The sequence below is a fragment of the Tauraco erythrolophus genome, chromosome 18 (genome assembly GCF_009769465.1).
Source record: "Tauraco erythrolophus isolate bTauEry1 chromosome 18, bTauEry1.pri, whole genome shotgun sequence".
Taxonomy (NCBI): Eukaryota; Metazoa; Chordata; class Aves; order Musophagiformes; family Musophagidae; genus Tauraco; species Tauraco erythrolophus.
In genome coordinates this window covers 16,690,966-16,718,144 of record NC_141482.1, presented here as the reverse complement: position 1 = coordinate 16,718,144, position 27,179 = coordinate 16,690,966, and the positions used below count along the sequence as shown (strand labels likewise).

Genomic DNA, 27,179 nt, shown 5'->3' with positions numbered 1-27,179 from the left:
AGCCGGGCTCCGAGGCACGACGGGGGCTTTGCCTTTGCTATAAGTTTTTGGGTGCTGCAAAGCCCCCACCCTCTCTCGGAGCCCAGCTGCGGTTGCAGGGGGTCCTGGGGGGCTCTGACCTCCATCCCCGGGGCAAAAACCAGTGGCTCAGCAGAAGGACGGGGAGAGAAGCCGAGGTGGGCCTGGGGGTGTCCGTGTGCCAAAGCCCACTGCAGTGGGGCTGGCTCTGCTTCAAGGCAGAGCTCCCGCGCCAGCTCCTGCAGCACCAGAGCCCCTCATCAATGCCCACGGGTCCCTCTGGCACGGCCATGGTGCCACTGCCCCTCTCTGCTCGCGGAAGATGGGACAAACAAGATTAAAATATGAAACTGGGGAAAAGCTTCCCTGCAGCGGCCGGGAGCGCTCGGTCTCCCTCAGCCATTCCTTCTCCCGGATCCCTTCCCCCCGTGCCAGGCTGGCACTGGCAGCGATGCCACCTCGACCGTCGGTGCACTAGAAGCTGGCGGGTCGTATCAGCATGCGGGTGCCCTTCAGGGAGTAGCTGGGCCCCTGGAAGTGGTGCCAGCGGATGCCATTGAGCTTGCGGATGTTGTGCCGGGCCGGGTAGTAGATGCCGTTCAGGTTAGAGAGGCCACAGGCGTCGAACCACCAGCCTGCGAGGAGGGAGCAGGGCAGGAGGGTGGCATCCCGGGAGGGCACCGATGGGTGCTGCGCGGGGGTCTCCCCCGCCTCTGCTCACCTCCCGACAGCATCTGGGCGCACTTGCAGAGGCAGTTGTCGTTGTCAGCGTCGCGGGTGCTGAAGCGGGTGCCCTGCAGTGCCATGCCGCTCTGCTGCCCGGCCGTGCCACTGTAGTCCTGCAGCGACAGCCTGCCGCCCAGCCCAGCATCAGTGCCAGCTGGGACACACGGTACAGGGGATCTCCAGGGTCTGGTCCCACCTCCAGCCCAGCACCAAAGCACCCAGCTGCCCACCACCCCTCCTGCCCGTGGCCAGGCTGGTGGTCCTGGCAGCATACACTGTCCTCACAAGCCCGGTGGCAGGAGCGCGGCATCCCTCCCCGGACATGGGCGTAGCAGCCCGGGGATGCCCGGCACCCCCTGGGAGCACCCAGCGACCGCGGTGGCATCACTCCCATTGCCCAAGCACTGAGCCACAGCGCGATGCCCTGGCTGCCCGCTGGCACCGTGCCTGGCTGCCGACTGGGATGGGAAATCCCACCACCTCGGTGTGATTTCATGCATTAAACATCTACTTTGGGCTCTCAGGAGCCTGGGGAGAGAAGGAGTGGGTGGCACAGCGATGTCCCCTGGCACCTGGGAAGAGCTCTGCTGAGCTGTAATCCCACCGGGAAATACCAGCGGAGCTCCGTGTGATCCTACACCCCGCGGGGCCACGCGCCTCCCCGCAGCACCGTAGCCATGCCCGTGGCCACCGCTGCCCGTGGGGCTCGGGGACAGCCGGAGATGGGGAGGGCTGGGTGGCCACCCCCGTGGGGACTGTCTCCTACCTGTAAAGCTGCCGCTCGCTCCCCAGCTGGAATTTCCCGTAGTGGGCATAGACCTGGCCGCCCTCCCAGTCCCGCAGCTCGATGCGCAGGGTGTAGGGTGCCCGGCTCGTCAGGAGGTGCACGGCCTCGTTACCCAGCCAGTACTCGCCCGCCGCGTCCCCGAAGCCCTGGGGAAGCAGTGGGGTGGGTGAACGTGGCGTGCCTGGGGTGCTCCCAGGGTGCCCCCCCTCCCCAGGTGGGCACAGACCTGCTTGTACTCCCTCCAGCTCCTCTGGAAGCTGAGGCTGCCGTTGGCACGGAGCTGGATGACCGTCCACCCCCCTCGGTCCGTCTCCATGTCGCAGTACGCCTGCAGCGGGGAGAGCCGGGACGGGGCACGGAGTGGGGTGACAAGGTGGGCTCGGGGTGGGGGCAGCTGGGTGCCGCCTTGCTGGGGGGGTCTCTTCTCCCTCTGTGGCCGTGGGCAGGGGCTGGGGCACCGCACCCATGGGTGGGGGTGGCTTTAAAATCCATTTTATCCCCCTGCCTTCACCCGGCAGCTGCTGCCTTCACCCCCTCTGCAGCTGCCGTGGCCAAATAGGGTGGTGGGCACCGCCCCGGTGAGCGGGGTTGGGATGTGCCATGCACCAGCGATGCTCGCACCAGTCCGGGGCTGGGGTGCACTGGGTGGCCCTGGGGCTGGCAGCACCCCGGGGTGCCGCGGTGGGAGCCCGCTCCGGGCTGCGCTCACCTTTTTGGGCTCGCTGAGGTTGGCGATGTGGAGGGTGTAGACCCCGCTGGCGCGGATGCCCGCCTGGCGCACCTCGGCACAGTCCTGGAAGAGCTGCTCCTGCCCGGGCAGCGGGGCTGCGGCAGAGGGGCCGGTGAGGCGGCAGACACCCCGCTGGCCCCGCAGCCCTGCCTGCTGCGTTGCTCTTCCTCTCTCCCACTGGGCATTTTTGTGCCCACGGGTAATTTTCCTTCCTTCTTCTCCGTCCCCGCGGGGCTGGGCGAGGTGGCTGTGCGGCACCAGGGCCGCTGCCAGCCTGAGCCCGGGGGTTTTCTGCGGCTGGGGACACGGTCACGAGGCGGACCCTCCCCTGGGGACTCGGAGCTGCTCCTCGGACGCAACGCAGGGCACGTTTTTGGGGTGAAATCGCCTGCGCCTGAGCCGAGCGCGGGGGCCCTGCACCTTCACGGCGGGGGAACGGCGAGGAGCTCCCCGGCTGCCCGCACCCTGCCCGCGCGCCCGCTCACCTCGGCCCTGGGAGACGAGGCGCTCCAGGCTCCGCACCGATGCCAGGAGCTGGAGCTGCTGGCGCTGGAGGCGGCTGGCGTTGGCACCGGCGGCCAGCAGCCACTGCTCCAGCTCGGCGATGGCACCACTCTGCCGGCTCACCAGCTGCTCCAGCTTCTCCTTCTCCGAGCGAGCCCCTGCCAGCTCTGCCTCGTGCTTCGTCTCCATCTCCAGCACCTGCACCTCCAGGATGCTGCAAGGGGGAGGCTGCGGTGATGGAGGGCAAGGGGGGCTGTGCCTGAACTGCTGCGGTGCCCCGGCACATCCCTGAGGACCCCAAACTGTCCCTCCCTGTCACCTGCTGCACCCACCGATTCGCACCCTGCCAGGCACCTCTGGAATGTGCTTAGCCAAAGCCCACCAAATCCTGAGGGGCTGTGCCGGGGCTGTGTGATCCCCCAGGGACCCCAGTCCGCCCCTGGAGGGGTTCAAGCCCCCCCAAAGTGCAGTCACGCTCCTGGGGTGGGACAGACCAGCCTCCCCCCTGACACCCAGGGGCTGTGGGGGTCCCCGAGCCGCCCCAGGCCCTACTTGTTCCTGTTCTGCAGCTTGTGGATCTCGTTCGTCTGCAGCTGCAGCTGCTTCTCCAGCTTGGTGGTGGACAGGGAGTTCTCCTGCAGCTGCATCTCGATGCGCGACGTCTGGTTCAGCACCTGCCCCGCAGCGGAGGGGAGCGGTGGCATGAGGTGCCAGGGCAGCGCCACGTCCCCGGTGTCACAGGCTCGCCGCTCCCCGGCACCGGCACGTTAAGCCGTGTGTCACCTCGGGGCATCGCCCCGCTCGGAGCAGCAGAGGAGCCGTGCCGCCCGCCACGGTCCCGGGGTGGTGGGGACGTGGGGACACGGGTGCCATGGGGACATGGGTGCCATGAGTCCCGGCTGCCCCGTACCTGGGCCTCCACGTCGGTGAGCTTGCGGCTCTGCTGGGCACTCTGGTTGAGGAGGGTGCTGCCAATCTCCAGCATAGCGGCCGTCTGGTTCTGCACCGCCGTCTGCCGCAGCTGCGCCATCTCCGGCTTCATGCTCGTCTGGATGTAGCTCTCCAGCTGTGGAGGGGAGTGGGTCATTCCAGGATCTCGTCAGGTCCTCCCTCGGTACCCCAGCCGAGCCTGGCACCGCTTGGCACAGCCCCCGGGCACAGCCCTGGGAGTGTTTCGGCATGGCACGACCCATCTCAGGGCCCTTTGAAGCTTATTGGGAGGACAGAGCGAGTTGCTCATGGGCTGCCCATTGGTGAACACTGTTGGCAGCTGGCTGCCAAGATTCCTGGGCTGCAGTGCCAGCTGCGACCTGGCACAGGCTTGTGTATGCCCCGGTCTGCTGGCAAGCTGGGGGCTGCTACCTGGCCAGCATGGCCTGTGCCAAGCATCCGGGCAGGGAGTGGCCGACGTTGACATCGGTGTTGGCATCTGCTGCCAGCCCCAGCCACTGGTTTCCCAGGGTCGGGGACATGGAGAGAGAAGGGTCCCATCAGCCGGGGAAGGTGGGTGTCCGGCGTCCGGCGCTGCCCCGGGAAGCGCTTGGGGCTGGGAAGCAGCGGCTGTGGACACAGCTGAGATGTCGCTTCCGCTTTCCCAGCCCGCGGGGAGCCGCTTTTCCCAAAGGCTTCGCTATTTCTGGCCACCCCGCCGTGAGGTTCCCATTGCGCCCGTCCCGGGGGCGACGGCCTCGGCGGGGGCCGCGGGGAGCGGAAGGGGCCGCGCTGCCACCCACGCTGGGAAAGCGGCTCCGCGTCGGGCAGCCCCCGAGAGTGAGAGGGGCTGGGGGCTGCCAGGGTCCCCCCATCCTGCGGACCCCGCTGCTCCCGCACCGCCCGCATCCCGCTCCCTGCCCCACGTCCCAGTCGGTGCCAGCAGAGCCCTGCGGCCCCGTGCGCCTCGCGGGGCTGTGGAACGAGGCCGGCTGGGGTGGGATGGTGTTGCGGCGGGTGGCGTGGGCGGCAGGCGGCAGTGCCGGGATACTGGGCACAGGAGCGGGGCGGGCAGCGGGCCAGGGCAGCGGGCTCTGCTCTGCACTTGTTTGCGCATGGTGCAACCGCGCCGGCTGGAGCGGGGCCCCGTTCCCTCCTCCCCAGACCGGGGCAGTGGTGGAACCGTTGCCCCACCGCCAGCACCCATGGGGGGCTGGAGGGTTCTGGGGTTGGGGTCCTGCCAGTGTCGCCAGCACCCCGCTTCCCTGGGATTTTCCCTTGCGGGAATGCGCTCGCGGGGAGGAATCGGGAAAGGTCGGGAAGCCGCGTCTGGAAAACATTTCCCTGAGCTGAGTGATTGCTGGAGAGTTTCCCTTTAACCACGTCGTTAATCTTGTTGCTTCACAGGGCCCGGGGAGGACTTTCCTCCCTCTCAATCTTGCTTTTTTTTTGCTTTTTTTTAAAAAATTTAAATAAACATATCTCTGAGCCCGAGGGCAGCACATACCCGTGGAAAAGGTCAGGCTGGCACAGGGGGGGCTGAGCGCGGCCGCAGAAACTGCCCCAGCTCCTGGCCCCGACAGCTCTTGGGAGCAGCTGGGGCTGGGGGGGGGTGCCAGCGTCCCTGGCCTCGGGTGGCACAGAGCACCCGAGTGAGACAGCTCCGTGTGGGGGGCTGGCGTGCTGGCATCACCCTCCCTTTGCCCCACAGATGCTGAGATAAGCTGCGCTCGCCTGGGCACAGAGGGGTCCCACCAGCCTCGTTCCTTCCCAAGAAGGGCAGAGTGGTTGGGAGGGGGAACCATGGCACTGCCAGTCACCGCAAAATGCTGCCCTGGCGCAGGAGGGACCCTGGCTGCCCCGCTGTCCCTGTGCTGGGGACTCATTGCCCGCAGCCGCATCCCTCCCCTGTCCTTGTCCTCATCCTGCCCCGGCATTTCTAACCATCCCACAAGCACTGGCTGGGGGGGTCCTTGGGCCAGAGGTGGGGAGACAGCCCCCACCCACTGCCCGCACCCCTACACCCATGCCAGGGTGAGCAGCACCAGCCCCTGTGCCACGGGCACCCCAGAGCTGCCAACCTGCTGCTGTCCTGCCCCGAGATCCCCCCAGACCTGGTGGCTCCATCAAATGTTTGTGTTTGAACCAGAATTAATTCCTCCTGAGATGGGAACAGCCGACGGGACGGCAGGAAGCCACGTGTCCCCGTGCACCGGGTCCTCCCCACGTCCCTCTCTCCCCCCAGCCACAGGGGGCTGCACATGGGGAGGGGGGATCAGCACCCCAGAGCTGCGGATGGGGTCCCTTGGGGAAGTCGGGTGCTGGAGGTGCCCGAGGGGGCCCGGGGAGCCCTGCCAGCTGTGGGGGGACCCCTGGCACCCAGCACGGCTCCCTGGGCCAGGGCAGAGCAAACGGGGATGTGACATTGTTTACAATCTGTCCCCGAACTCGATGCCTCTTTCGAGCCCCGGTTTGTTTGTTCAGGGCTGGAGCCCGACCAAAACAAACCCCGCTGGGAGCTCCAGTTAAATTAGGAAAGCCAGGGAACAACAGCAAAAAAAACCTGAAAGCTGCCTTTGCCGCAGGGGCCATGCTGCGAGATGGGATGGGATGGATGGGATGGGATGGGATGGGATGGGGTGGGATGGGATGGGGTGGGATGGGATGAGACGGGATGGGATGGGACAGGATGGACAGTATATCAGCTGCCCAGTGTGCCACAGCCTTCTGCTCCTTGGGGCTGCGGTGTGGGGCATTGCTGCCCACAGCTGCCCACATGTGCAGCCCCACTTTGCCCGCAGCTGCCTGCTCCAGGGCAGGGCCACATGCACCTGCAGCGGGACCGCCAGCTCCTCGCCTTGCTCAGCCATGGCCAAAGGCTGCCCTCACCCCCGGAGCAGCTCTGAGCCAGCCTGGGCATCCAGGGCACAGGGACCCCAGGGCACAGGGGGTGCCCCAGCCCTGAACTGCAGGTGGAGCTCGGCACGCACCATCTCGCAATGCCATGGCATCATCCAGGAAATCGGGGTGCCGTGGCATGCAGGTCCCATCGCGCCCCAGCAGGACATCGCCGGGACATGGACCCAGCTGTGCTGGCGATGCCGCTTGGCTGAAGGGTCAGGGACAGTCGGGGACACGCCACTCGCCCTCTAATCAGCACAGGCAGCCAGGGTCCCAGTGCCGCTGCCGTGCCGGGGCGCAGGGTTTACAGCCCCCTGGGACGCGCTGGCTGGGAGCTATTCCTGGGTCTGACGCAGGCGGCTGCGCTGGGCTGCAGCCGGGGGGTCCGTCAGGGAGGAAACATGGCTTCGTGCCACGGGTGGTGGGGACAGGGCAAGCTGGGATGGGTGGCACCCCTGTGGGCACGCAGCCCCTCTGGTGCAGCACCCCACAGCCCCCCACCCTGTACCCCCCATGTGTCGCAGGGCCACCCAGGAGCCACAGGTCCCACTCAAAGTGGCACCAAGCTTTTGCAGAGCCCACAAGTGGGAAAACGATGATGCTGGGGAGGTCTCATTGGCCCCTGCCCTCTGCCGCCTGCCAAAACCCGTCCCAGGAGCTTTCCGGCAGGGCCACATCCTGACCTGGAAAGGGGAGCGCTGAGTCCCGAGGGATACTTGGCACAACCAGCCCAGCTGGGACCGTGCAGAGCCGTGGCAGGGCTGGTGGGCGGATACGGCCGCAGCGGCAAGCACCGGTGAGCTGTGGCACAGGTGAGCTGCGGCACCCACAGCACCCATCCCCACCGGAGAGACAATGCCCTGTGGAAATGGGCCAGGATCAGGCCCAGGTTGCCAACAGGGGAGACGCTGACCTGGCATCAGGGTGGGCAGGAGACCCCCGTGCTTCGGCTCTGCCTCTGGCAGCCTGGAGCAGGCAGGGAGCCGGAGCGGGCAGCCAGTACCAGGATGCTGCACACGAGTGCCAGCGGCAGACCCCTGCCCACGCTGCTCCGCCACCCACCCCCCTGCCACCCTGCACCCTACCTTTAGCAGCCACTGGGTGCTGTTCTCCAGGATCCTCTCGAGGTGCCGCAGGCGCTGGGTGGCCCCGTGGCCAGCGTGCACGGTGCCAGCCGGTGAGTCCCGCTGCAGCAGCGCGTTGGCGGGGCCGGGGGCAGCAGGGGCGGGTGGGCAGGGTGGGGGGTCAGCCTCGGGCAGCACGAAGGTGTAGCTGCAGTGGCCGTGCTGCACCCGGTGGTAACGCCGGCGGCCGCCCCCCTCCAGTGCCCGGCGCTGCGCTCCGGCTGCGCACAGTGCCGTCGTGGCACAGGTCAGCGCCACGAGGCTGAGGCTGAGTGCCCGCATGGCACAGGGGTCCTCGTGGCAGCGCGGGGGGTGGCGAGAGCGGGATGCCGTGACCAGGGATGTGCCGGGCGGCCGCGATGCCGCTCTTGGCTGGGATGGGTCAGTGGGTGCTCGCCGCCGAGCCGAAACGCTGCGATTTTGGCATTTCCTCCCTCTGAGCCGGCTCCGGCCGCTCCGGCCTTTTATCGTCCTCGCAGGGGGAGAGGGGGGGGAAAAAAAGGAAAGAAAAACAAAGGAAAAAAAATCTGTTTAAAAACAATACTTGTATCTTTTTGCGCTCCTCCGAGCCCGCTGCGGGGAGATCAAGTTTCACACGTGATCTATAACTGTCTCGCGCACACACACACACACACACACACACACACACACTCTCTCGCACAAGCAGCCCCCCCCCCCCCCCCACCCCATGCACGCCCCCCTCGGCCCCCCCGGCCGTTCTCTGCGCAGCTCGTTGCATCTCCCAGGGTGGGCAGTGCCACCGGCCAGCGGGTCTGAGCTGCTCGCACCAGCACCGAGCCCTCCTGCCCTCTGTCCCCAGCACCCACCGAGTCCCCACCGCTGGCACCCGCTGCCCCCCGGGCACCCCCATCCCGGGAGCAGAGCTCCCTCCCAGCGTCCCGGCTATTTATAACGCCGGAGGGAGCCAGGCCTGGATTTGGCTGCTCCGGCCGCCGGACGAGGCTGTGGGGACCGGGACGGGGGCTGCATCCCAGGCGGAGATGGGCAGGATCCGGCCAGACCCTGCACAGGGCTCGGGGTGCCCAGATCGCAGGCGGGGGGTCCGCTGGGGGCTGGGCTGGCTGTGTCAGAGTGGGGTGCTCCAGCCCCCCGAGGGAAATGCCAGATGATGCTTTAAATAAAAATGTTAAAATAAAACGTTTCCCCAGCCCCTGCTGGGGCCAGGGGCCGGGGCAGGGTGTCCCCCCCACGCTGGGAGCCACGCGGTGGGGGTCAGGCTGTGGGTTGCAGGACAGAGGGGTCCGATGCTGCATTTGCAGAGGGGAGGTGGGGGTAACGTTCCCGGCCAGCAGCGCCTCGTGGAATTGAGGAAAACCGGGAGGCAAGAGGGATGCCGGGGATTTATACATTTATTTGATGTTAAGCAAACGGAGGAGCTGCCCGGCAGCTTCGTGCCACCTCCCGGGGCTGGCTCGGTGCTGACAGTGGGTGCTCTCACCCTGCAGTGTCTGGGGCCCCCGCAGCCCCCGCAGCCCCAACACCCCACTGCCCGCCCCAGCCTCTCCTTGCCCACAGCGGGGCTGGGGGGCTCTGACCCTGCAACCCCCCAAATACAGAGGTGCCCGTGGCGGGGGTGGCGATGTGAGCCATCACGTTCCCTATGGTGAGGCAGCCCCCTGAGCCTCACCGACGTACATCCTTTATTTCGGCAGGCGACGCGAGCGCGGCAGCCGGCTCCGTGGGATAGACTGGCATGGTCGGGCTTGGCACCCCGGGTGATGGTTGGCTGGGGGCTGTGGTGGCTGCTCCCAGCACATTCCAGCCGGGGGATGCCAGAGGCAGCTGCATCCCCTGCCCGGGCACGCTCTGACAGTGGCAGTTGCGTGGTGGGTGTCCCTGTCCTGGACCGAATGCGGCCACGGCCACCCCAAATTCCTCTGCCTGCATCCAGCTCCTCCAGCCCTTTTGTCAGCCTGAGGATGGCAGGATTTGGCCCACAATTGTGCCAATGGGGATGCAGTGCACTGGGTTGGCATGGATCTCAGCAGGGTTCCCAGTCTGGAGTGGGTCTCTCTGCTCTTTGAGCCCGAGAATGGCAGGATTTGGCCCACAGTCGTGCCAATGGGGATGCAGAGCACTGGGCTGGTATGGACCCCAGCAGGGTTCCCAGTCTGGAGTGGGTCTCTCTGCCCTTCGAGCCCAAGGATGGCAGGATTTGGCCCACAGTTGTGCTGATGGGGATGCTGAGCATCATGTTGGGCTGCCGTGAGCGATGACACAGACCCTGGAAGTCCCAACCCTGGGGGTCCCACCACCCTCCGTGCCAGTGGCTGAGGATGGACAACCCTATCCAGCACCCAGAGCACGCGCCGTGCACCCCAGCACCCCCGTGCAATCGGGACATGGAGGGGACCGGGCATCTCCCAGTCCCCCGTGTAGGCATCATCTTCATCAGGGGGACATCCAACCTTGGGATTAACCCCATCCCACCCAGCTAGAAAGGACAGAGCAGGCTGGGGGAGAAGGAAAACCAGAAAAATAAAGGAACCACTCCCGTCGCTGAGCCCCAGGGCATCGCTTTGGACACGGCAAATCCGTTTTTTTTTTTTTTTCCGAAAAGGAAATGTTTTATACAGGCCATAAATCGTCTCCAAAGAAAATGGGAGAGAGAGAGAGAGAGAAGGGGGTGAAAATTGTGCAAGATTTTTGTGGATGGAAAAATAGGGGTGACGAGGCCGGGGTAGCGCGGCGGGAACCGGTTGGGAGCTCTCCGTGCCGCCAGCCGGCGGCACGGAGAGCTCCCAACCGGTTCCCGCCGCGCTACCCCGGCTCCTGTGCCAGTGCCACTAAGTACCCACGTGCGGTTCTGTCTTTGGCTTCTTCTGTTTCTTTTTGCCTTTGTTTTTGGGTTCGGTTTTCTCTGGAATAGAAAAAGAAGGAGGATGAAGAAGGTTCACCCATCAGCCGGGCAGCAGGATCCGGCCCGAGCTCCATCCGTGGGATGCGGATCCCGTATCCCACCCCTCGGGTGTTAGCACAGGACCCTCTTCCCGATTTGGGGGCACCCCAGAGCACCAAAGAGCAGCGGGGGGGTCTATGGTGGGGGTCCAGTGCTGCTGTCCCCATGTGAGGGGCACGAGGACCCCGACCGGCCAGTGCCACGTGCACCAGTGCCGCTGTGGCTGATCCTTTCCGAAGGCTCCAGCTCTTTTCCCGCCCGGCTGTTTTTCGGCTCTGATCTCCCCGCCAGCTGCTACCCACAACGGCGAGGGCACCGCGCGGGCACCGAGCATCTAGTGAGTGTGGCGGGCACACAAGGCAGATTTACAGCAGCAGGAGGGGGGTTGTGCCGCAGCCAAGCGCGGATGCTTCTCCCTGCCCGCTGCCCGGGCATGGCTCAGAAGTGGTGGCACGAATCTCTCTTCACACGGTTGGGTCCCGCTGTCTTCCCTGGCTCGCCTGGGCTGGGAGCAGGGGAAGTGAACTCCTTGTCCTCCTCCAGCATCTGGATCCCATAACTTGGCACTTGGCCTGGCGGGCAGGAGCCTGGGAGTGAGGGCAGCCGCACGCTCCGCCGCGGCGGTGGGGATGCCCTGCAGCCTGCCCGGGAGCTGGTGGCAAGGTCGGGCTGCCAGACATGGAGGGGCTGCCCTGTCCTGCCAGCCCGGCCGGGGCAGTGCGGGCTGCTCCTGGGGCACTGAGAGATTTCCCTCTGCCTTCCTGGATAGCGGCCTCGAGGGAAGAGCCCTGCCATTCCCTGCGCCCATCACCGTGGCCTCAGGGTGTTGCAGGAGCCGGTGCCCAGGCAGAGTTGGGAGGCCAAGCACTTTTCCAGGGTGCCATTGCCTTCCCAGTCACCACACGTGATGGGGCACCTCCAAGGTGCCAGCACCACGATCCCCACTGCCAGGACCCGCTGTGCGCCAGACAGGGCTGGGCGCGGGCACGGTGCCACCGGCACCCGCCCGACACCGCGCCATGGGACAACATGCTCTGCAGCAGCCTGTCCTCCCACGCCAAACTCGCCACATCAAACTGTCACCAGCTCTCCGGGTCTGGAGCCGGCGCAGCCCGGCAGGGAGGGGAACATCCCCGAAATCGATGCCACCTGGCACCCCGAAGCTGCGAGCCGGGGCCTGGGCGGGGAAGGAACGTGTCTCCCATGTGCTGTCAGCAGGAAAACATTTGTGATTGATGGTGCTGAGCTGAAGCTGCTCTCCTGGCTCCATGGCCCCGGCCCCAGCACGCACATCTTCCCCCCCTTTCTCCGTCCTTTTTCTCTTCCCCCCCTCGCAGTCCTTTCCTCCGCCGCCCCCGGCCCCCGCCGCGCTGGCAGTGCCGGCCGGTGCGTCCCATGGCACACAGCGAGCCCACAGCTCCGAACCGCAAACCTCTGCCCCGCTGGGGCTGGCGGCTCTGATCCCCTTCCAGGCCCTACAGATCCATATCTCGTGCAACCCCCCTTTCTGCCAGTTATTAACCGGAGATTTATTGGCACAGCTTCGGTCCGGCCACTCGCATCCAAAAATGACATCAGCCGCCTCCCAGTTCCCATCCCTGGCCACACGCCTGTGCCTGTGCTGCCCAGCCGGACCCTGTGCCCCCGGTCTGGTGGTGGGGAGCGTGGTGTCGGGGACCCCCAGCCCCGGGAACGTGGTGCTGCCATGGTGGGAGGAGGTGCAGGAGCGGGTGCGAACATCTGGCCAGGTGAGCCATGGAGCAGGACCCTGCCCTGGGGTGTCTCCCAAAGCTTTGGCTGTTGGAAACTCAAAATACCGAACGCTCTGGGTATCTTGGAGGCTCGGAGGTTTTGTAGGACGCCCCCCCCCCGTGGGTGTCACCCCTCGTTATTCACAGCGGCAGTGCAGAAAGCCCTGGCCAGGCCTTTCCCTGTGCCAGCGCGGCGGGACCGGAGCCGGCGCTCGGCAGCCTCGTCCCGCTGCGGTCACTCACACCAGTGCCCGTCCCAGTCCAGTGGTGGAAGGGGCCGGCGGCCGGTCCCAGGTGGTCTCAGGGGTGGGAGCAGCCAGCCTGGCGTGCTGCCCGCGGGGGTCCCCGCCAGCCCCGGTCCCCGCCCGCCCCGCAGCCAGCGCCAGCGCCGGAGCTGCTCAGCACATGTGCCGGTGACGGCGGCTTTCCCCGGAACGGCGCGGTTCCAGCCGCCGGGCTCCAAACGCTCGGGAGATGATGGCCAGGCTCGCCGGCCACTGCCGGACTGCCACCACTGCCACCACCCCGCTCGCATGGCATGGCTGGGGGCTCGCGTCAGAGGGGCTGGGGGCGGCAGGCGGTGCGGCGCGGTGCGGCGCGGTGCTCACCTCCTGGGCAGTGCTTCCTCATGCGGCACTTCCTCGTCTCCAGCAGCGTGGGGCAGGCGGCCCCCTCCTCCCGGGCAGTCCCCGCTGCCACCCGAACCCGCGTCTCCACACCCCACTTGCAGCCGCAGGTCCGGCCCTCGTGGGTGCAGGCGCTCCACTCGCCCCACGGCCCCGGCTCGCACGTCTCTGCGGGGCACAGGGGTGTGGAATGGGGACGGTGACCCCGCAGCACCGGGCACGTCCCTGGGGATCGCGGGCACGGGGCGCGGGCACTGCTTACCTTGGCACTCGCGGGTGCCGGGCTGCGCCGCGGTGCTGGGGGGGCACTGCCGAAAGCACTGGCCCTTGTGCAAGTAAAACTTGTCTTTGCACTTCATGCAGAAGTCTCTGCTGAAGCAGCTCTCGCAGCTGGGCGACCTGCACTCTGCCGGGAAGGGGGACCAGTGAGCTGGGTGAGCCAGAGGGCCGGCACACGGCGTGCCTGGAGCTGGCAGCCCCGATACCCACCGGTGACCCAAAGCCCTTTGCCAACCTGTGGGGTCCAGGCAGGGGAGAAGGGGAGGAAGCCCCCTGACCCGGCTGCCCCGCTGCTGCCCCTGGCTCCGTGCCGCCGGGGATGCTGTGGGAAACGCAGCCATCGCCCTTCCCGCGGCACTGGGACCCGCAGGGGCTGTGGGTGCCCTGGGAGGAGCTGGGGGGGCCCCGGCTGGCACGGGACGTACTTGTGCACCTGTTGACCTCCAGCCCTCGCACGCCGAAGTAGCCGGGGGGGCAGGTGTGGACGCACATGCCGTACTGGCGGATGCCATCCCTCCAGATGAGCAGGAAGAGCCGGTGGTGGCAGGTGATGCAGCCGTTGTCCTCCGAGCACAGGACGCAGCCCGTGCAGTTCTCCAGCAGGCCGGCGCTCGCTGCGGGGACCGACGGAGGAGAGGGGCTGCAGCACAGCTGTGGCATGGCTGCGGCACACGGGCACGGCCCCGTGGCAGCCCCTCTCCAACCCATGGGGGTGACAGCAGCATCCTGTCTCCCTGCAAATGCTTCCCCACCTCCCTCTGCTCCCCAAATCCCCGCTGTGTCCCCGGGCATGGTGCCATCGCTCCCCGCTGCACTCAGCTCGGGCATCGCCACCTCCGTCACCTCGAGATTCAGGGCCAGAGGTTTGTCCCATGCCCGGCTCTGCCCAAGGGTGCCAGCCATCCCGTGGGAGGCATCTGACGGCGAGGTGAACAGCAGCTGGTCAGCGGACAGAAATCTGCTCTGACCTTCGTTAAGTACTTGGTGCCTGTTGAGTGTCGGAGGACACGGAGAGTTTTGGGAACGCTCGAGAGGAGCCAAGATAAGGATCTGTCTGGTTGCTCAAGAGCCTCTGCCGCCTCCCTGGCTGCCTCTGCTGTGCTCCCGACCTGCGCGATGCTGGCTGCCCCGAGGTGGGCTCTGCTGCCAGGGACCAGGACGGGGTGCCAGCCCCTGCCAGCCCGTAGTCCCCAGCGAGGCCCATGGAGACCCTGCTGACCACTCCTCTGCCCCGAGCCGGCTCCCTGTGCCCGGAGAGATGCAGCCTGGAGAGATGCTCCCAGCATGGGAGGACTTCGGGAGCGTGGTAGCTGAGCCCCGAGCACTGGGGGTTACCCATGCCCAGTGTCTTTGTGAACACTAAGACTGGCTGGGCATCGCTGTAAGGGGCCACCAAGCCCCTGTGTGCCAGTGGCCGATGCCTCCGCCGCACCCGGCCGCGTCGGGAAGCGTTTGCTCGGCTCTGGCACCGCAAAGCCCCCTGAGCACTCCAGAGTGAAGGCTCATGCTGTGGCACAGTGACAGTGCCCGCAGCACCGGCAGTGCCCGCTTGGGTCCCAGGCTCCATCTGCCAGCAGATCTTAGGGCATTAAGATGGTTTTTTCGCATGTAGCGAAGGCTGAAGGAGGCGACTGCCCTGGCACTGATCCTCTCAGGGCCCGGAGCTGGCAGCAGAAGGGTCCCACGGCTGCGGTGGCCGGGGCGGAGGGGCTGCTGGAAAGCAGTGGTCGGCGCTGGCGAAGCTGGGGGAGATGCCAGCAGCCGACACCTCGTGTGCTGGTCCCTGGCACAACTTTCCCTGGCGCCAGCCGGTCCCGGACGCAGCAGTGCCATGCAGCTATCCCCATGCTGGCTCATCCTGGCCCCCTCGCCGGGGCACAGGGGTTCGGACGGCGGCGCAGCGTGGCACGGGGGGCCGGGAGGTTCCGTTAGGGCCGTGCCTGCCGGGAGCGCGCCGAGGAAGCACCTTGGATCCATTAAGTTGTTATGGTCTCCGTTACATATTTACCAAATGCTGACAACATTCGTGTTCCTGGCTGCAGCTGGAGCCACTTCCCTGGAGACCCGGGGATTTACGAGGCTCTTTCTCTTCCCTAATTCTTTTTGATGTTTTTTTTTGTTTTGCCGCTCTCCCTCCGAATCCATCCAGGGCCGGGAAGGTGGGAGTCCTGTGCCGGCGCCGTGGCCTTGATCCTATCACCGGCTTTAAAAATAGCCCCATGGTGCGGAGCCGGCGGAAGGCTTGGCCAGCCGGGTCCTGCTCCTCTGCCCCGCGAGCCTCGCGGCTGCCGGCACAGCATGGCACGGCTGCCAGCACGTGCCTCTGCCACCGGGAGCTACGCCAGGGAGCTGCCACGGATGGTTGTGCCACACAACAGGATGTGGCTCACACCAAAACCGTGGGACCAGCGAAATTAGGGATGCCTGGTAGGTTCGCCTCCCCCCGCCCGGCAGTGATTCCAGACCCGAGGTGCAGGAATGGGCACATGGGACACTGGGGTGCCCAGATGTGCCTGGGCTGTGCTGGACACCAACGCGGCATCACCCATCGCTGCCTGCTGCGAGCCCAGCTGGCGCCGTGGGCTCCACGGGCACCGGGAGGCTCCGGAGCAGAGCTCAGCATCAGCCCTGGCACTGCCTGGCGAGGGGACACGAGCTGGTGCCCAATGGAGGGGTGCACAGCCCCCACGATACCAGCTCCTGGCTCTTTCCAACCCCAGGCATGGATCAGCCCCGTTTCATGGGGAGCCTCCTGCCTGCTTTGTGCCAGGGGGACGCGAGGCTGCCGGATTCTGCCTCCTCTGCCAGCGCCAGCAGAGGAGGCATCGCCGGTGCTGGCAGAGGAGGCAGAATCCGGCAGCTCCGCGTCCCCCCGAGCCGCCTGCGCGCACCGTAACCATACCTTGCTTCTTCCACCGGTTCTGCGTGAGCATTTCCACGGAGCCGATGAATAACAGCAACACGAATATTATCCACAGCATCTGGGCAGGAGTAATTTTGGGCAGGGAAGAAATCAAATCATCCAAGCGGCTGAGTGGGCTCAGCTTTGTTCTCCTGGCAGAGCTGGTCAGAGAGGTGGTGGGAAGGAGGGCAGCGGCTCCGGGCTCACACCATCCCAAGCTGGAGCTGCCGTAGGCACGTAGGAGCTTTAAGGTGGCATGAAGCGCTGAGTGCCAGGGTTGGCAGGGGCTGGTCAGGCCAGGGGAGCGCTCATGGTGCCGGCGAAATGCTGGCTGCTCCGGGGAGCTCTGCCTTTATAGCCGGTGCCAGCCCCCTCTCCTCACCCCCCCTCCTCTTTCCCCGCTTCTTCAAAATAGTAATAATAAAAAAAAAATCCCCCAGCAGCAACAAAGCGACTCGCAAAGAAATTGGCTGGAGTCTCCCCCGCCGGAACGCTCCAGCCGCCACCTCGGCTGGGAACCGTCCCGCTGTCCCGCCGTGGTCCGACTGTCCCGCTGCCATCCCAGCGCCGGGGTCACGGCAAAGCCCCCTGTGATTTTGGGGGGGGGGTGGAGCCAGGCGGGTGACGCTGCCTCCGCCAACCCCCCTCCCAGGCCCCCCCTTCCCCAGCCCCGAGCTCAGCTCCCCGCTCCTCGGCGGTGCCAGGGGGGCTGGCGGCAGCCCCCGGCAGGGCTGAGCCCCCCGGCGGAGCCGTGCTGGGTGTCCGGCAGCTCCGGCGGCGGCTGCGGATCTGGCCTCGCTGCGCCCAGGATCGCAGCTGACTCGGATTTTCCGAGTGCCTCGTAACTCACCTCCCTCCAAGCGGCGGGAGCTGAGTGGGGCCGGGCTCAGCCCATGCCCCTGCCCCACGCCGTGTGCCCCAAAATGCTGCCCGGGGGTTTGCAGCGCACCCGGAGAGGGGGCATGGGACGCCAGGGGAAGGGGCTTGCCAGGTACCCATGGGTGAGCTGGGGGTGCCAGTGCTGGGGGTTCTTATCCCAGGAGCTCCATGCACTGAGCCCATCGTGCTGGCACATGCCAGCCTTGTGCCGGGAGCCATGCCCTGGAGCAGCTCAGTGACCTCCCTGGCTCCAGGGCCACTGGCCACCAGTGACAGCCCAGACAGCAGCCCTGGGCAGTGCAGCCACCCCCGGCACCAGCAAGTGCAAACCACCACGTTATGCCCCTCTCCTCCCGGCGCAGAGGGCACAGAGGGGGTTTCCTGGGCACACAGGACCCCCCTGGCTGCTGAGCACCCCTGGGACAGATGTTGACCCACCTGCCCGTCCCACACCCCAGCCCGCTGCGGGGCACAGGGAAATAAAACAGCCAAGAACGGGCTCTCACGTTTTGGGGGAAAACACAGAATTTCCTGAGCTGTGCCCGGGTGGCTCTGCCAGCGCGCTGCGGCCCCGCGCCACCGAGAGGTCTGGATCTTGGTGCACCCTCGATCCTGATGGCTTCCAGCTGACCAAGGCAGAGTCTGTCTGCTTCACTCTTGCAGGGTGCACTGGTTTTACTGGGATTTGCTTGGGCAGGCAGGGCCGAGCGCAGCCGGAGCGGGTGCGATCCCACCTGGGATGCTCTGGGTCTGCTTTACCTGGGAGGGACGGAGGGGTCGGGGGACTCCGAGCACCCACAAACTCATTGCACTGGGGAGGGCTGCAGCGGATGTGCCCATCAGCATCCGGGGGCATCTGACCGTGCCCCTGCGGATTTCTCCCCCCGCTTCCCCCTCTCCCCCCCAGCCTCCCTGAACGTCTCCTCCCCCGGCTCCCACCCGCCAACACGGCGTTCCGTTCCCGAAGAGTTAATGATTCAGACAACAAAGGAGCCGCTGCAGACCCCTTGGCCCTTCCCATCGGAAACTGGAGTAATAACGCTGGGATCACTTTGTTTTTTTTTTCTAATGCCAATATTGAAATAAATTGAAAAATTACCCATAAAACGCAGGTTTTCAGCATCTGGCTCAGCCGTACTTTCCATAGACAACCAAGCCCACGACATGGCATCCCCGTTGTGGATCTGCGTGGGCTGGGGGACCTGTGTGGGCACGGGCACCATGGCACCATCTCGGCACCAGAGATGGGAAAATGTGGGTTTGGAATGGTGGTGGATATACTGGAGTATCCACAGAGTAGGGCTGAAGGTGGCTGCGTGGGCACTGCCGGCGATGGATGGCCGTGGCTGTGCGTGCCCAGCTGCGCTGGCACCTTGGCAGGGCTCATGGCAGCTCCTTGAGCCACGGCAGGGCCGGCCCAGCTCCCCAGGAGCCGACTGGGAATTTTAATTGTCTGGACCTGGAAGCAAAAATCTGTGCGAGGGCCAGGGAAGCGCCTTGTCCCCGGTCACGCTCTCCGGCTGCCAGAGTGAGCGAGCAGACGTCGGCGTGAGCCCTGCCAGGGCGAGCCCCCTGGCACGAGGAGCGCGCTAATTAGGCGTCTCTCATTAGCACCGGCTCCTCGGGGCCGGCATGCGGCGATTTGCTCAGCTCATGGCCGGGCTGTGCGATAGTGCGGAGCCTTTGCCAAGGTCAGCGGAGCTGCTGGTGCCGGGTCCCCGCCGGTTGTGCCAGGTGCCCCAAGGGAGTGGAGAAATCCTCTTATTTGCCTTAATTTGGCTGTTGATGGCCTCTCCTCTGAAATCAGCCGTGGGAAGGTACGATGTGTTGTCCGCTAATGAATCCGGTGCCTGTTACCCTGCTGCTGTGCCCGGCGATGTTTCGGGGGGCTGCGGGGGGCCTGGCTGGCAGTGCCAGGGCGGCAGCCACAGTGACTCATGGGTGATACCGGGGAGGAGCGAGGCTGAGCCGGCGGGTGCCGCTGGCAGCTCCGGGCCCCTCACGCAGCCCCGCTCTGCGCCAGCGCAGAGGGAATGAAATGTTCCTCCTCTGTCTTCCAAAGGGAGAAAGTGTCCAGGAAGATAATTTGGAAAGTTTGCTTGACACTTGAGCACGCTTTCATCTTCGGAAAAATCTTGGTGCTCTTCCAAGGCAACACCGCCTGCTTCCCGGCACGGCCGGCGTCCCGGGGCATCACCCCAGGGGCTGATTTTGGGATGTGGAGGAGACAGCGTGGTCCAGCCAGGGCCACAGGTCAGCCAGGGATGTCAGCACAGGGATGCTGGCATGGGGATGCTGGCACAGGGATGCTGACACAGGGATGCTGACACAGGGATGCCAGCACAGGGATGCTCCTGGCAAAGCAGCCAAGAGAAAACGAAACAGCTGGGGCTGGCTGGCAGCGGGGGGAAGGGGCAGCAAGGGGCTGGGGACTGGAGGGACCCCCGGACCATGGCAGGGCTTTGTCCCCAAGTGCAACGAGCTCCCCACGGGCGCGAGGGCCAGCGCAGGCGCCGGGAGGAATGTCTTCTCCAGAGCAGGGGCCCTCGCGCATCGCAGGCGACGAATGTGGGTTTGATCAGGGCAGGGTTTGAGCGGATGGTAATGGATAAGGAAGAAAAATATTTGGCATTCCTCTCCCATCATAACAAGCCCAGATGCTTGGACGGTGGCAGCCCACTTCCCACAGGAATGGAAAGTCACAGCCGCTCCCCACGCCAGCTCGGCAGAAGCCCTTTCCCCGGTGCTTACGAAACGCCAGCTCCACCTCACGCCGCACCGCGGTCCTTGCCGGCCATCCCGCGGCACTGCCAGCTCTGTCACCCGTGTCCCTGGCAGTGGCACTGCCCATGACCTCGCTCCACGGGAAGCAAAGCTCGGAGCTCGGCAGGTCCGCAGGGAAACTCGCTGGGAAAGGCCAAACTGCAGATTTACCGCCCGTGCAGGAGCCCGGTGCAGCCGGGTGCTCCTCCCTGCACCGGCATGTTGGGAACACTTGGGCCAGCGCAGCCCCACGAGGGAGGAGAGCTCCGGTGGGGTAATGGGAAGCAGGTCCTGCTTGGCCGGAGCTGGTGGGAGCAGCTGGGCTCCGCGGTGGGAGGCAGCCCCAGCCTGCCTGGCAGCCCCTCTTGCTGGCACATGGAGCTGGTGAGACTCCTCAGCACTGGGACGGCATCGGCTCTCCCAGGCAGGGAGGGTGGCATGAAGGTGGCCGACTCCAGTGCTGGCATCAGCCAAGCGCGCGGAGCAGCCCGCGGCACACTTGCGGCACGCTTCCTCTCCTCCTCCTCCTGCCACGCTCCAGCTGGTCCTGGGTCTGTGCCGCCCACCGGTCCCACTGCTCTCAGTGGGATGTGGCACCGCCAGCTACGGAGCACGGGTGGGAGTGGAGAGTTTGCCTTAATTATCATCCTTCATCCCAGAGAAAGCACTGGAGCTCCCGCTTCCCTCCCACCCACGCGGCTTCTCCGGCTCTGCTCCGGCCCCGGCTGCCTGTGCGGCTGCGCAGCCTCCGAGCGCTCCGGCTGCCAAAACAGAAGCAAATCCCAGCGACAGAATTGGTGCCGAGCGGCGTCGAAGGCCGAGGGGCAGCGGGAGGAGGAGCGGGAGCCGGGAGGAGGAAAGGGAAGTGAGCGGCGAGGCGGGAGGGAAGGTTCGGTGTCGAAACCGAATTCCTGGTGCATGCCAGTGCAGCAGATTCCCAGTGTTTATTTTATCTCTTTAGTTTGAGCCCCTTTGAGGCAGAATATATTAAATGACTTTATATAATGGCAATAATTGAAACAATACTCCCGCTTCCCAGCCGCAATTTGTCGTGATTTCAGCCAAGAGTGGTCAGCCTCCTCGAGGTGGTGGGGACAGCCGCCGCCGGCGGCGCTTGTTCGCTGGTTATTGCTGACACATGTCAGCGTCGCCTCCCAATTTCCGTACAGCTGTCAGAGCGGGAACAACATCCCGGCGGCTGGCGCGGGACGGGCTCGGCGCCGGCCGGCACCGACGGGCTCGCCGGCGGGCTGCGGGAAGGGCATCGCCCCGGCGCTGCGGCTCGTCTGCCGTAATGGGGCCGGTGGTTATGGCTGAGCTGGGATTTCTTGGGGAGATGTGGAGTTTGGGCAGCGCTCACAGGTAGCCGGGAGATGGGGATGGTGGACCGGGGCGAGCCCGGGGAGGAGGGATGATGCACTCATGTACCGCGTCAACCATCTCGCTTAGACCTCGGTATTCACCGGAGAACATGAAAGATGGAGACGGACGTGAAGGTTGGAGGTTGTTGAAGGTTTTATTCAACTCCTCCCCAGCAGCAGGTGGGTGTCGGGGCAGGGTCTCTGCAGAAAGCCCCCACCAACCTCAGCGTCCCCTGCGGCAAGGGCTTGCACCGAGCGTCGTCCTCTCCGTCTGCATCAATTCCCATCCTGCATGTTCCACCAAAACTCTGGCGTCCCCACTTCTCCGTCGAGGAGCAGCTGAGCTGGCCGATGAAACGAGCAAAGACGATGACGAGAAGTGCCCCGCGTTGAACTGGGCCATATACCAGCTCCGCAGCCCCGCAGGGTTCCCAGCAAGAGCTGACGGGAGGTGAAATGGAAAGGAAAAGGCAGAGGAGGGCTCCGGGGAGCTGAGACACAGCGTAAGAATTGCTGAGAAATCCCTTCCTGCCATCGCTACAGCTCCCCCCAGCCGGGGGGGCTCAGGGAAGGTGCCCCTGAGAAAAGGCAGGGAGACGGGCTGCATGGCGCGGAATCGGGAACCCGGGGCATGAAGCAGCAGGACCGGGATTTCGGAGAGCCTGGAAACCTGAAATTGCAGCATTTCTGCGGATTCTTCTGCTGCTGGGGAGCCAGGATTTCCCTGGGTAGGCGGGCGCAGCCACCGTGCCCCCCGTGCCCCTTGCCCCGGCACCGCTGGCATCGCTCTCCCACCAAAGCCAAAGCGTCGAGGACCACGGTGCATCCTCCTCTCCGCCGGGCACGGCTATCGGCTGCCTCTGGCTTTCCCAGCAGAGAAAATCATGTGTTCGTTACTGGAAGGGAGCGAGCCACTGGTATTTTAGTAGCTGGCCCTCTTCTGTTCTCCTAAGAATCATTTACGCCGAAGTCCAACTGAATTTCTTTTAATATTTGTGCTATTTAAGGAAAACTGTTGAGAAAGACAGATGGAAGCATCATCAGTCAGATGGATGTTCCTGGCTCCACGTGAGGCAGCGCTCAGAAGTCCCATCCTTTCTTCAGATGCTTTTACTGTGACTACGTGGTTCCCTCTTGCACACAATCCCCGAGGAGGGTGAATTCTCCGACTCCAGCGGATGACTCTCACCAGCTGGAATTCGGCAGAAGACAAAGGCTTTGGGCCGGCTCCTGGGCCAGGATGGGGAAATTCCCCCTGGCAGCCACGGAGCACGGGGACGGCTGCGGAGCAGCCGCTGCGCTCGTGGCTCCGGCGCCTGCGGCCGTCGCCAGGCCAGCCCCGCACGTGCCCCGCTGCCGCCACGGCTCCCGGTGCACGTGCTGCCAGCAAGGGGATGCGGTGCAGAGGCTGGCAGTGCCCTGGGCAGCCGGGGGCAAGCGGGGTGCCCCTCTGGGAAGGCAAACGGTGGGTGTACGGCTGTACAGGCACTCCAGCACGTGCCAGGGCTGGGAACCCAGTGCCAGCATTAGCATCGCCCAGCTGCCCACCTGGGACTTGGCTGCTGAAGGCTGTGATGGCATCTCCGTGCCAGAGCTTAGTTTTGAGCCATTTTGCTTAAAATCCATCCTCCCTGCGTCAGCCGCGGGTCCTGCCAGCTGCAGCCAAAATCGGACCCTCAGTGGCAAAGCTGACCCCCTCATCATCATCGGCAGAGCTGCCCTGCATGTCCCCAGCGCGTCCTGCCCCGTCCACGGGATCCGGGGCTTTGGGTATCCCACGGGGACACGGTATTCCTCCTCGCCCTCCCAGCCTTGGGCTCCATCCTCGCTGACATCCCAGCTCCTGGCTCTAGTCCCCCTGTCCGTTGGGCACGGACTCCCATCTCCTCCCTCCGGCACAGCCTAGGGGCATGGCACAGCCGGGGTCAGCCCAGACCGTGGTCACCGGCCTGGCAGCGGCTGCCAGTGCCCCAGGGACACGAGGACGTGAGCCCGTCCCCATGGAGGGGCCGGTGGCCGTGCGTCGTGGTGACTTATGAAGGCTTGTCTCAGAATTAATAGCAGGATGGACACAAATTTTAATATTTCTGAAGCGAAAATAGAGTGATAATTGCGTTTAGCTGACATTCGGGAAAATTATTACCACCTGGCAGCCCCGTTTGCGGCTGACGTCAAAGAGCACCGTAAACCAAAGTGAATTTTGGAGAAAACTATGAAAAAAAAAAACAACCAAAAATGAAGGAAAGAGCAGATATTGCGAAGGGTGGACTTTTGTGCCAACAGAACCCCCGGTTTTGGGGCTGTCGGGAGCCATCCTGGGATGCTGGCGGAGCCGGTGCCCGAGCTCTGTTGGCAGTTGGCAGAGGGGTTTTAGTACCACCCAGGAGCGGAGGGGTCCCCGCAGGTCGCTCCCTCCATTGCAGGCAAAACCATGGAGAAAAATGTTCCCCCTCTCTTTTTTCTTATTTTTTTCGGCCTTTTATATCCTGTTTATGCCACTAACAAATTAAATTTCCAGGAGCTGGAATAAAGACAAAGTCTGAGCTGTTGAAAACGCTGTTGGGTTGCGGGCGGCTCTCCTCTCGAAGCACGCGGAGGGGGTTCGGCTTCGCCATCACCCCCAAAAGCGCCGAACCGCAGGAGCAGGGGGCAAAGGGGGTCAGGGTGGGCAAGCGGAGCCGAAGCCCGGCCAGGGAGGGTGCCCGGCCCTCGCCCCGGCCCCGGAGCATTGGCACCACCGGGGCTGGAGAAGGGATGTGGGGGCACGGTCCCCGGCCGGTGAGCGGTGCCCGCGGCCGGGCGCAAAGCCGCTGCGGCACGCTCCGGCTCATGGAAAGAATTCTTCACTCGGGAATTTGAGCAAAGAAAGATTAAATGAAGGGAGAATGTATGCTGCACTGCGAAAGCAGAAAAAGTGCATTTCCAAATATCTCGGACCTCCTCCGGGTGCTCGCGGCGTGCCACCTCTCCTCCCCACGGCTCGGGTGCTTATGGCTCCATCCCGGCTCAGGGGGGACCGCGGCTGTGGGGGACACCGTCACCGGGAGCCTTCATCTCCACCACTCCATCCACCCTCGCTCTTGCCCGGCTCTTTGTCCAACAAGGCAGACTCGGCCACCCATGGCGGGGGTGAAGCTCCAGCACACCCCTGCAGGCAGCGGGGCCGTCCCGCCGTCCTGGGGACGGGAGCACCCAGGTTTGCCGAGCTTTGGGGTGTCCGCAGCCTGCGGCCGCCCCGACAGCATCACCAGGAGCTCAGACTCAACCAAACAACTGGAGACCACTGAGACCACAAACAAATAGGATTTGATTTTTTTCTCCCCACATATTTTTTTCTTAAAAAAAAAAAAAAAAAAGAGGACAACTCATATTTCCTGTGCATGCAAAAGGAATGTGCCAGTGCGTGGGGTGGGGAGAGCGATGCTGGGGGTCCCTTGGCCCGGAGAAGCCACCACCACCCTGCGTCTCCGGTGACAAAGAGGGGCCCGGAGGTGCTGGGCAGGGGCGGCTCCGTGCCTGGACACCAGCAGAGTGCCCGGGATGGAGAGACCGAGCTCCCTAACCCGGGATGCTGGGAAGGGGCAGGATGGCACGGCCAGCCCGGCGCTCGCCAGCGCTGCCAGGGGCTGAACGCCTCAGCAAGGAGGCAGCGGCTCTCAGCCAAGGCTTCAGGAAGGAATTTCAGAAAGTTCTTGGTGTTGCCTCTCTTTTCCTAGAACAGATCAAGAGCTGGGCTCCGCTCGGTAATCCTCCCCCTTCATTTTGCCAAGTTCCCCAGCAGGGCCAGAGGAGCCAAGCCGAGCCGAGCCGAGCCGAGCTGAGCTGAGCTGAGCTGAGCAGGTCTCAGCACCCTGAGGCTGGGGAGGGGGTCTGCACGGGCACAGGGGTGCGGTGGGCACAGGTCCAGATTTGAATTCCTACATCCCTACCTTCTCACATCCCCACATCCTCACATCCCCATATCCCCGCATCCCCGCATCCCCGCATCTCCACATCTCCACATCCCTGGAAGGCTCTGCTGTTCCCAGCTTATTCAAACACCATCAGTCATTCTTCCCAGTTGGACGGTGCTGCTGGTTCTCCAGTAGCATCCTACTGCACCGGACAACTTTGCTGCGTGCCACCCAGGCCTTCGCCAGGCACCGGCACAGCCCCGGCACCCTCCCCACCAGCACCACTGCCGGGCACCTTCCTCCTGCCCCTGGCGAGCTGTGTGCCCCATGGGCAGGCTGCTGACAGGGAGCCTTGCTGGAGAGAGGCGGGAGGCAGCGTGCCGGGGGTCCCATGCCAGGCAGTGCCATGGAATTGGGTGCAAAAGCCTCCAGACGAGTGGTGGCAGGAGGTCGGTGCCATCCCGGTCCCTGTCCCCATCCCTGTAGCAGGATCCTCCTGGTCCGGGAGGCGAGGGCAGCTGCTGGGTGGAGCGGAGCAGCAGCATCGGTGCACGGCCAGTTCCCAATTTGCACCAGCCTGGAACAATGACGATGACAGGGGCAGAAACAGAGATGAAAAATGCGTCTGTGATTCTGATCAGCTGGAAACACGCGGCGCAGGGGACAGAGGGGCGGCAGGGTGGCAGCGAAAGGGGTCCCTAATGCTTCCAAGATGCGGAGCCCTTGGCGGGGAGCAGCTCGGCTTGCTGCAGCCGGCCCAGCGCGGGGGAATAATTGGGAAGATTTGGGAAGATTATCGCGTTGGAGACCGCTCGCAGGGGAGGGCAGTTTGAGATAGCCCGGCCGCACACGGGCCTTCGTGTCTGCACCCAACGAGTGCTCCGGGTTGGAAATGCCGGCGAGGGGTCGGTGGAGACCCATGGTCGCGTGTGAGGGATCCCTGCCCCGACCTGGCACCGGGAGCAACGGAAAGGGAAGGGCCAAGACGTGTTTGGTGGGAACAGCCGCGGTCCCCCACTCCTTGGCAGGCAGCAGGTCCCGCTCCGGCACCGTTCTCAGGGCAGCCGGCTGCGTCTCTCCCAGCCCCAGTTCCCCGGAGCGTGGCAGGGCCAGGATGGCAGCATGAGCGGGAGGGTGGCATCTGTGCCAGACCGTCCCCGGTGCCTGCCACGGCAGCGGCTGGTCCCAGTGCCAGCGCGCGGCTGGTCCCCTTCTCGGGCTCTTCTACTTTCCTCCCAGGGATTTTGTCCTACTTTTTTCCCTTTAAAATTTTTCATAGTCTTTTAAACCCTGTAAAAATTTAATACAAAGGAAATTAAAAAACCCAGAGGAACTATTCTCAAAATAATTTCACAATCTGCACATATCCCTCAGCAAATTTAATTTGTAGGAAATAAAGAACAAAATATGACAATAAAGGGCTTCTAAACAAATCCTAATGCTTTACATGTGTAAGTGCAAATGCCGCGCCTGTGTGCAGGCACCCGGCGGAGGTGGGGGGCGTGGGGGCCGGGGGCCGTGGCTCTGCCACCCCCAGCCTGGCCGGCTGGCACTGCCGGGGGTCCCTGCTCCCCCCCCGGGAGAGGTTGCAGGAGCAGGAGGGGGTTTTGCTGCCCCGAGCATCACATCAGGGCAGTTTCCTACCAGTTAATGGCGAAACCTTGGAAGGATCCAGAGCAGCCCTGCCAGGCTGTCAGCCCCACTGGTGGGTGCTCCGAGCATGAGGGGTGAGCTGGAGACCACCCACCTCGCAGTGATGCCCAGGGTATGGCTTCCGGGGGGCCACCCGCCACCCTGGGGTCTTGGTGGCACGGGGGCACGAGGGCTCGTGGCAGCCCCCATCCTTGCCACTCCCCCTCGTCCGACATCGTCCGACCCACAAAGGCATCTCCTTCCCCATCTGTTCTTTGTCCAGCTTGTGGCCCTGTCTCTCCCCCTTGGTTTTTTCCCCTTCTTTTAATAAACCTGGCACCTGGAGGAGAACTTTCCCTGTAAACACCCAGCCCCGCATTTCAGTGAGTTTTATTCTGTGTCTTAATTAGCGAACTGGAAAAAATGTCGATTATTACCTACCACGGGCACACG

The 27,179-nt window shown here is 64.6% G+C and overlaps 2 protein-coding genes across 3 annotated transcripts; both read right to left on the bottom strand.

The window, feature by feature from the left end:
- Positions 1 to 492: 492 nt before the first annotated feature.
- On the bottom strand, positions 493 to 8,002 carry ANGPT4 (angiopoietin 4). Its single transcript, XM_086623114.1, has 9 exons — positions 7,682 to 8,002; positions 3,676 to 3,831; positions 3,318 to 3,439; positions 2,747 to 2,979; positions 2,241 to 2,356; positions 1,758 to 1,859; positions 1,511 to 1,677; positions 740 to 870; positions 493 to 653 (listed from the first exon to the last, which is right to left on the bottom strand). Exons 1-9 carry the CDS (start codon positions 8,000 to 8,002, stop codon positions 493 to 495), a joined length of 1,509 nt encoding a protein of 502 aa, XP_086479240.1.
- A 2,525-nt stretch (positions 8,003 to 10,527) lies between these two features.
- Positions 10,528 to 16,277, bottom strand: RSPO4 (R-spondin 4). Of its 2 annotated transcripts, none has more exons than XM_086623117.1 (5): positions 16,168 to 16,277; positions 13,722 to 13,918; positions 13,280 to 13,423; positions 13,000 to 13,185; positions 10,528 to 10,601 (listed from the first exon to the last, which is right to left on the bottom strand). In XM_086623117.1, the coding sequence occupies exons 1-5, from the start codon at positions 16,275 to 16,277 to the stop codon at positions 10,528 to 10,530; spliced, it is 711 nt and encodes a 236-aa protein (XP_086479243.1). The 2 variants fall into 2 exon arrangements, with proteins under 2 accessions (XP_086479243.1, XP_086479244.1); XM_086623118.1 differs by having other exon boundaries at positions 13,722 to 13,910; positions 16,199 to 16,277.
- Positions 16,278 to 27,179: the final 10,902 nt, after the last annotated feature.

What these genes read in the sequence shown, in the direction of transcription:
- ANGPT4 (XM_086623114.1), bottom strand. Translation starts at nt 8,002, where the DNA reads ATGCGGGCACTCAGCCTCAGCCTCGTGGCGCTGACCTGTGCCACGACG. An exon ending in TCACCGACGTGGAGGCCCAG is followed by an intron (nt 3,440 to 3,675) that starts GTACGGGGCAGC and finishes GCTGCGGGGCAG; the next exon opens with GTGCTGAACCAGACGTCGCG. An exon ending in AAGCTGCAGAACAGGAACAA is followed by an intron (nt 2,980 to 3,317) that starts GTAGGGCCTGGG and finishes TCCCCCTTGCAG; the next exon opens with CATCCTGGAGGTGCAGGTGC.
- RSPO4 (XM_086623117.1), bottom strand. Translation starts at nt 16,277, where the DNA reads ATGCTGTGGATAATATTCGTGTTGCTGTTATTCATCGGCTCCGTGGAA. An exon ending in GGAGGTCAACAGGTGCACAA is followed by an intron (nt 13,424 to 13,721) that starts GTACGTCCCGTG and finishes CCTTCCCGGCAG; the next exon opens with AGTGCAGGTCGCCCAGCTGC. An exon ending in GAGGAAGCACTGCCCAGGAG is followed by an intron (nt 10,602 to 12,999) that starts GTGAGCACCGCG and finishes TTTCTATTCCAG; the next exon opens with AGAAAACCGAACCCAAAAAC.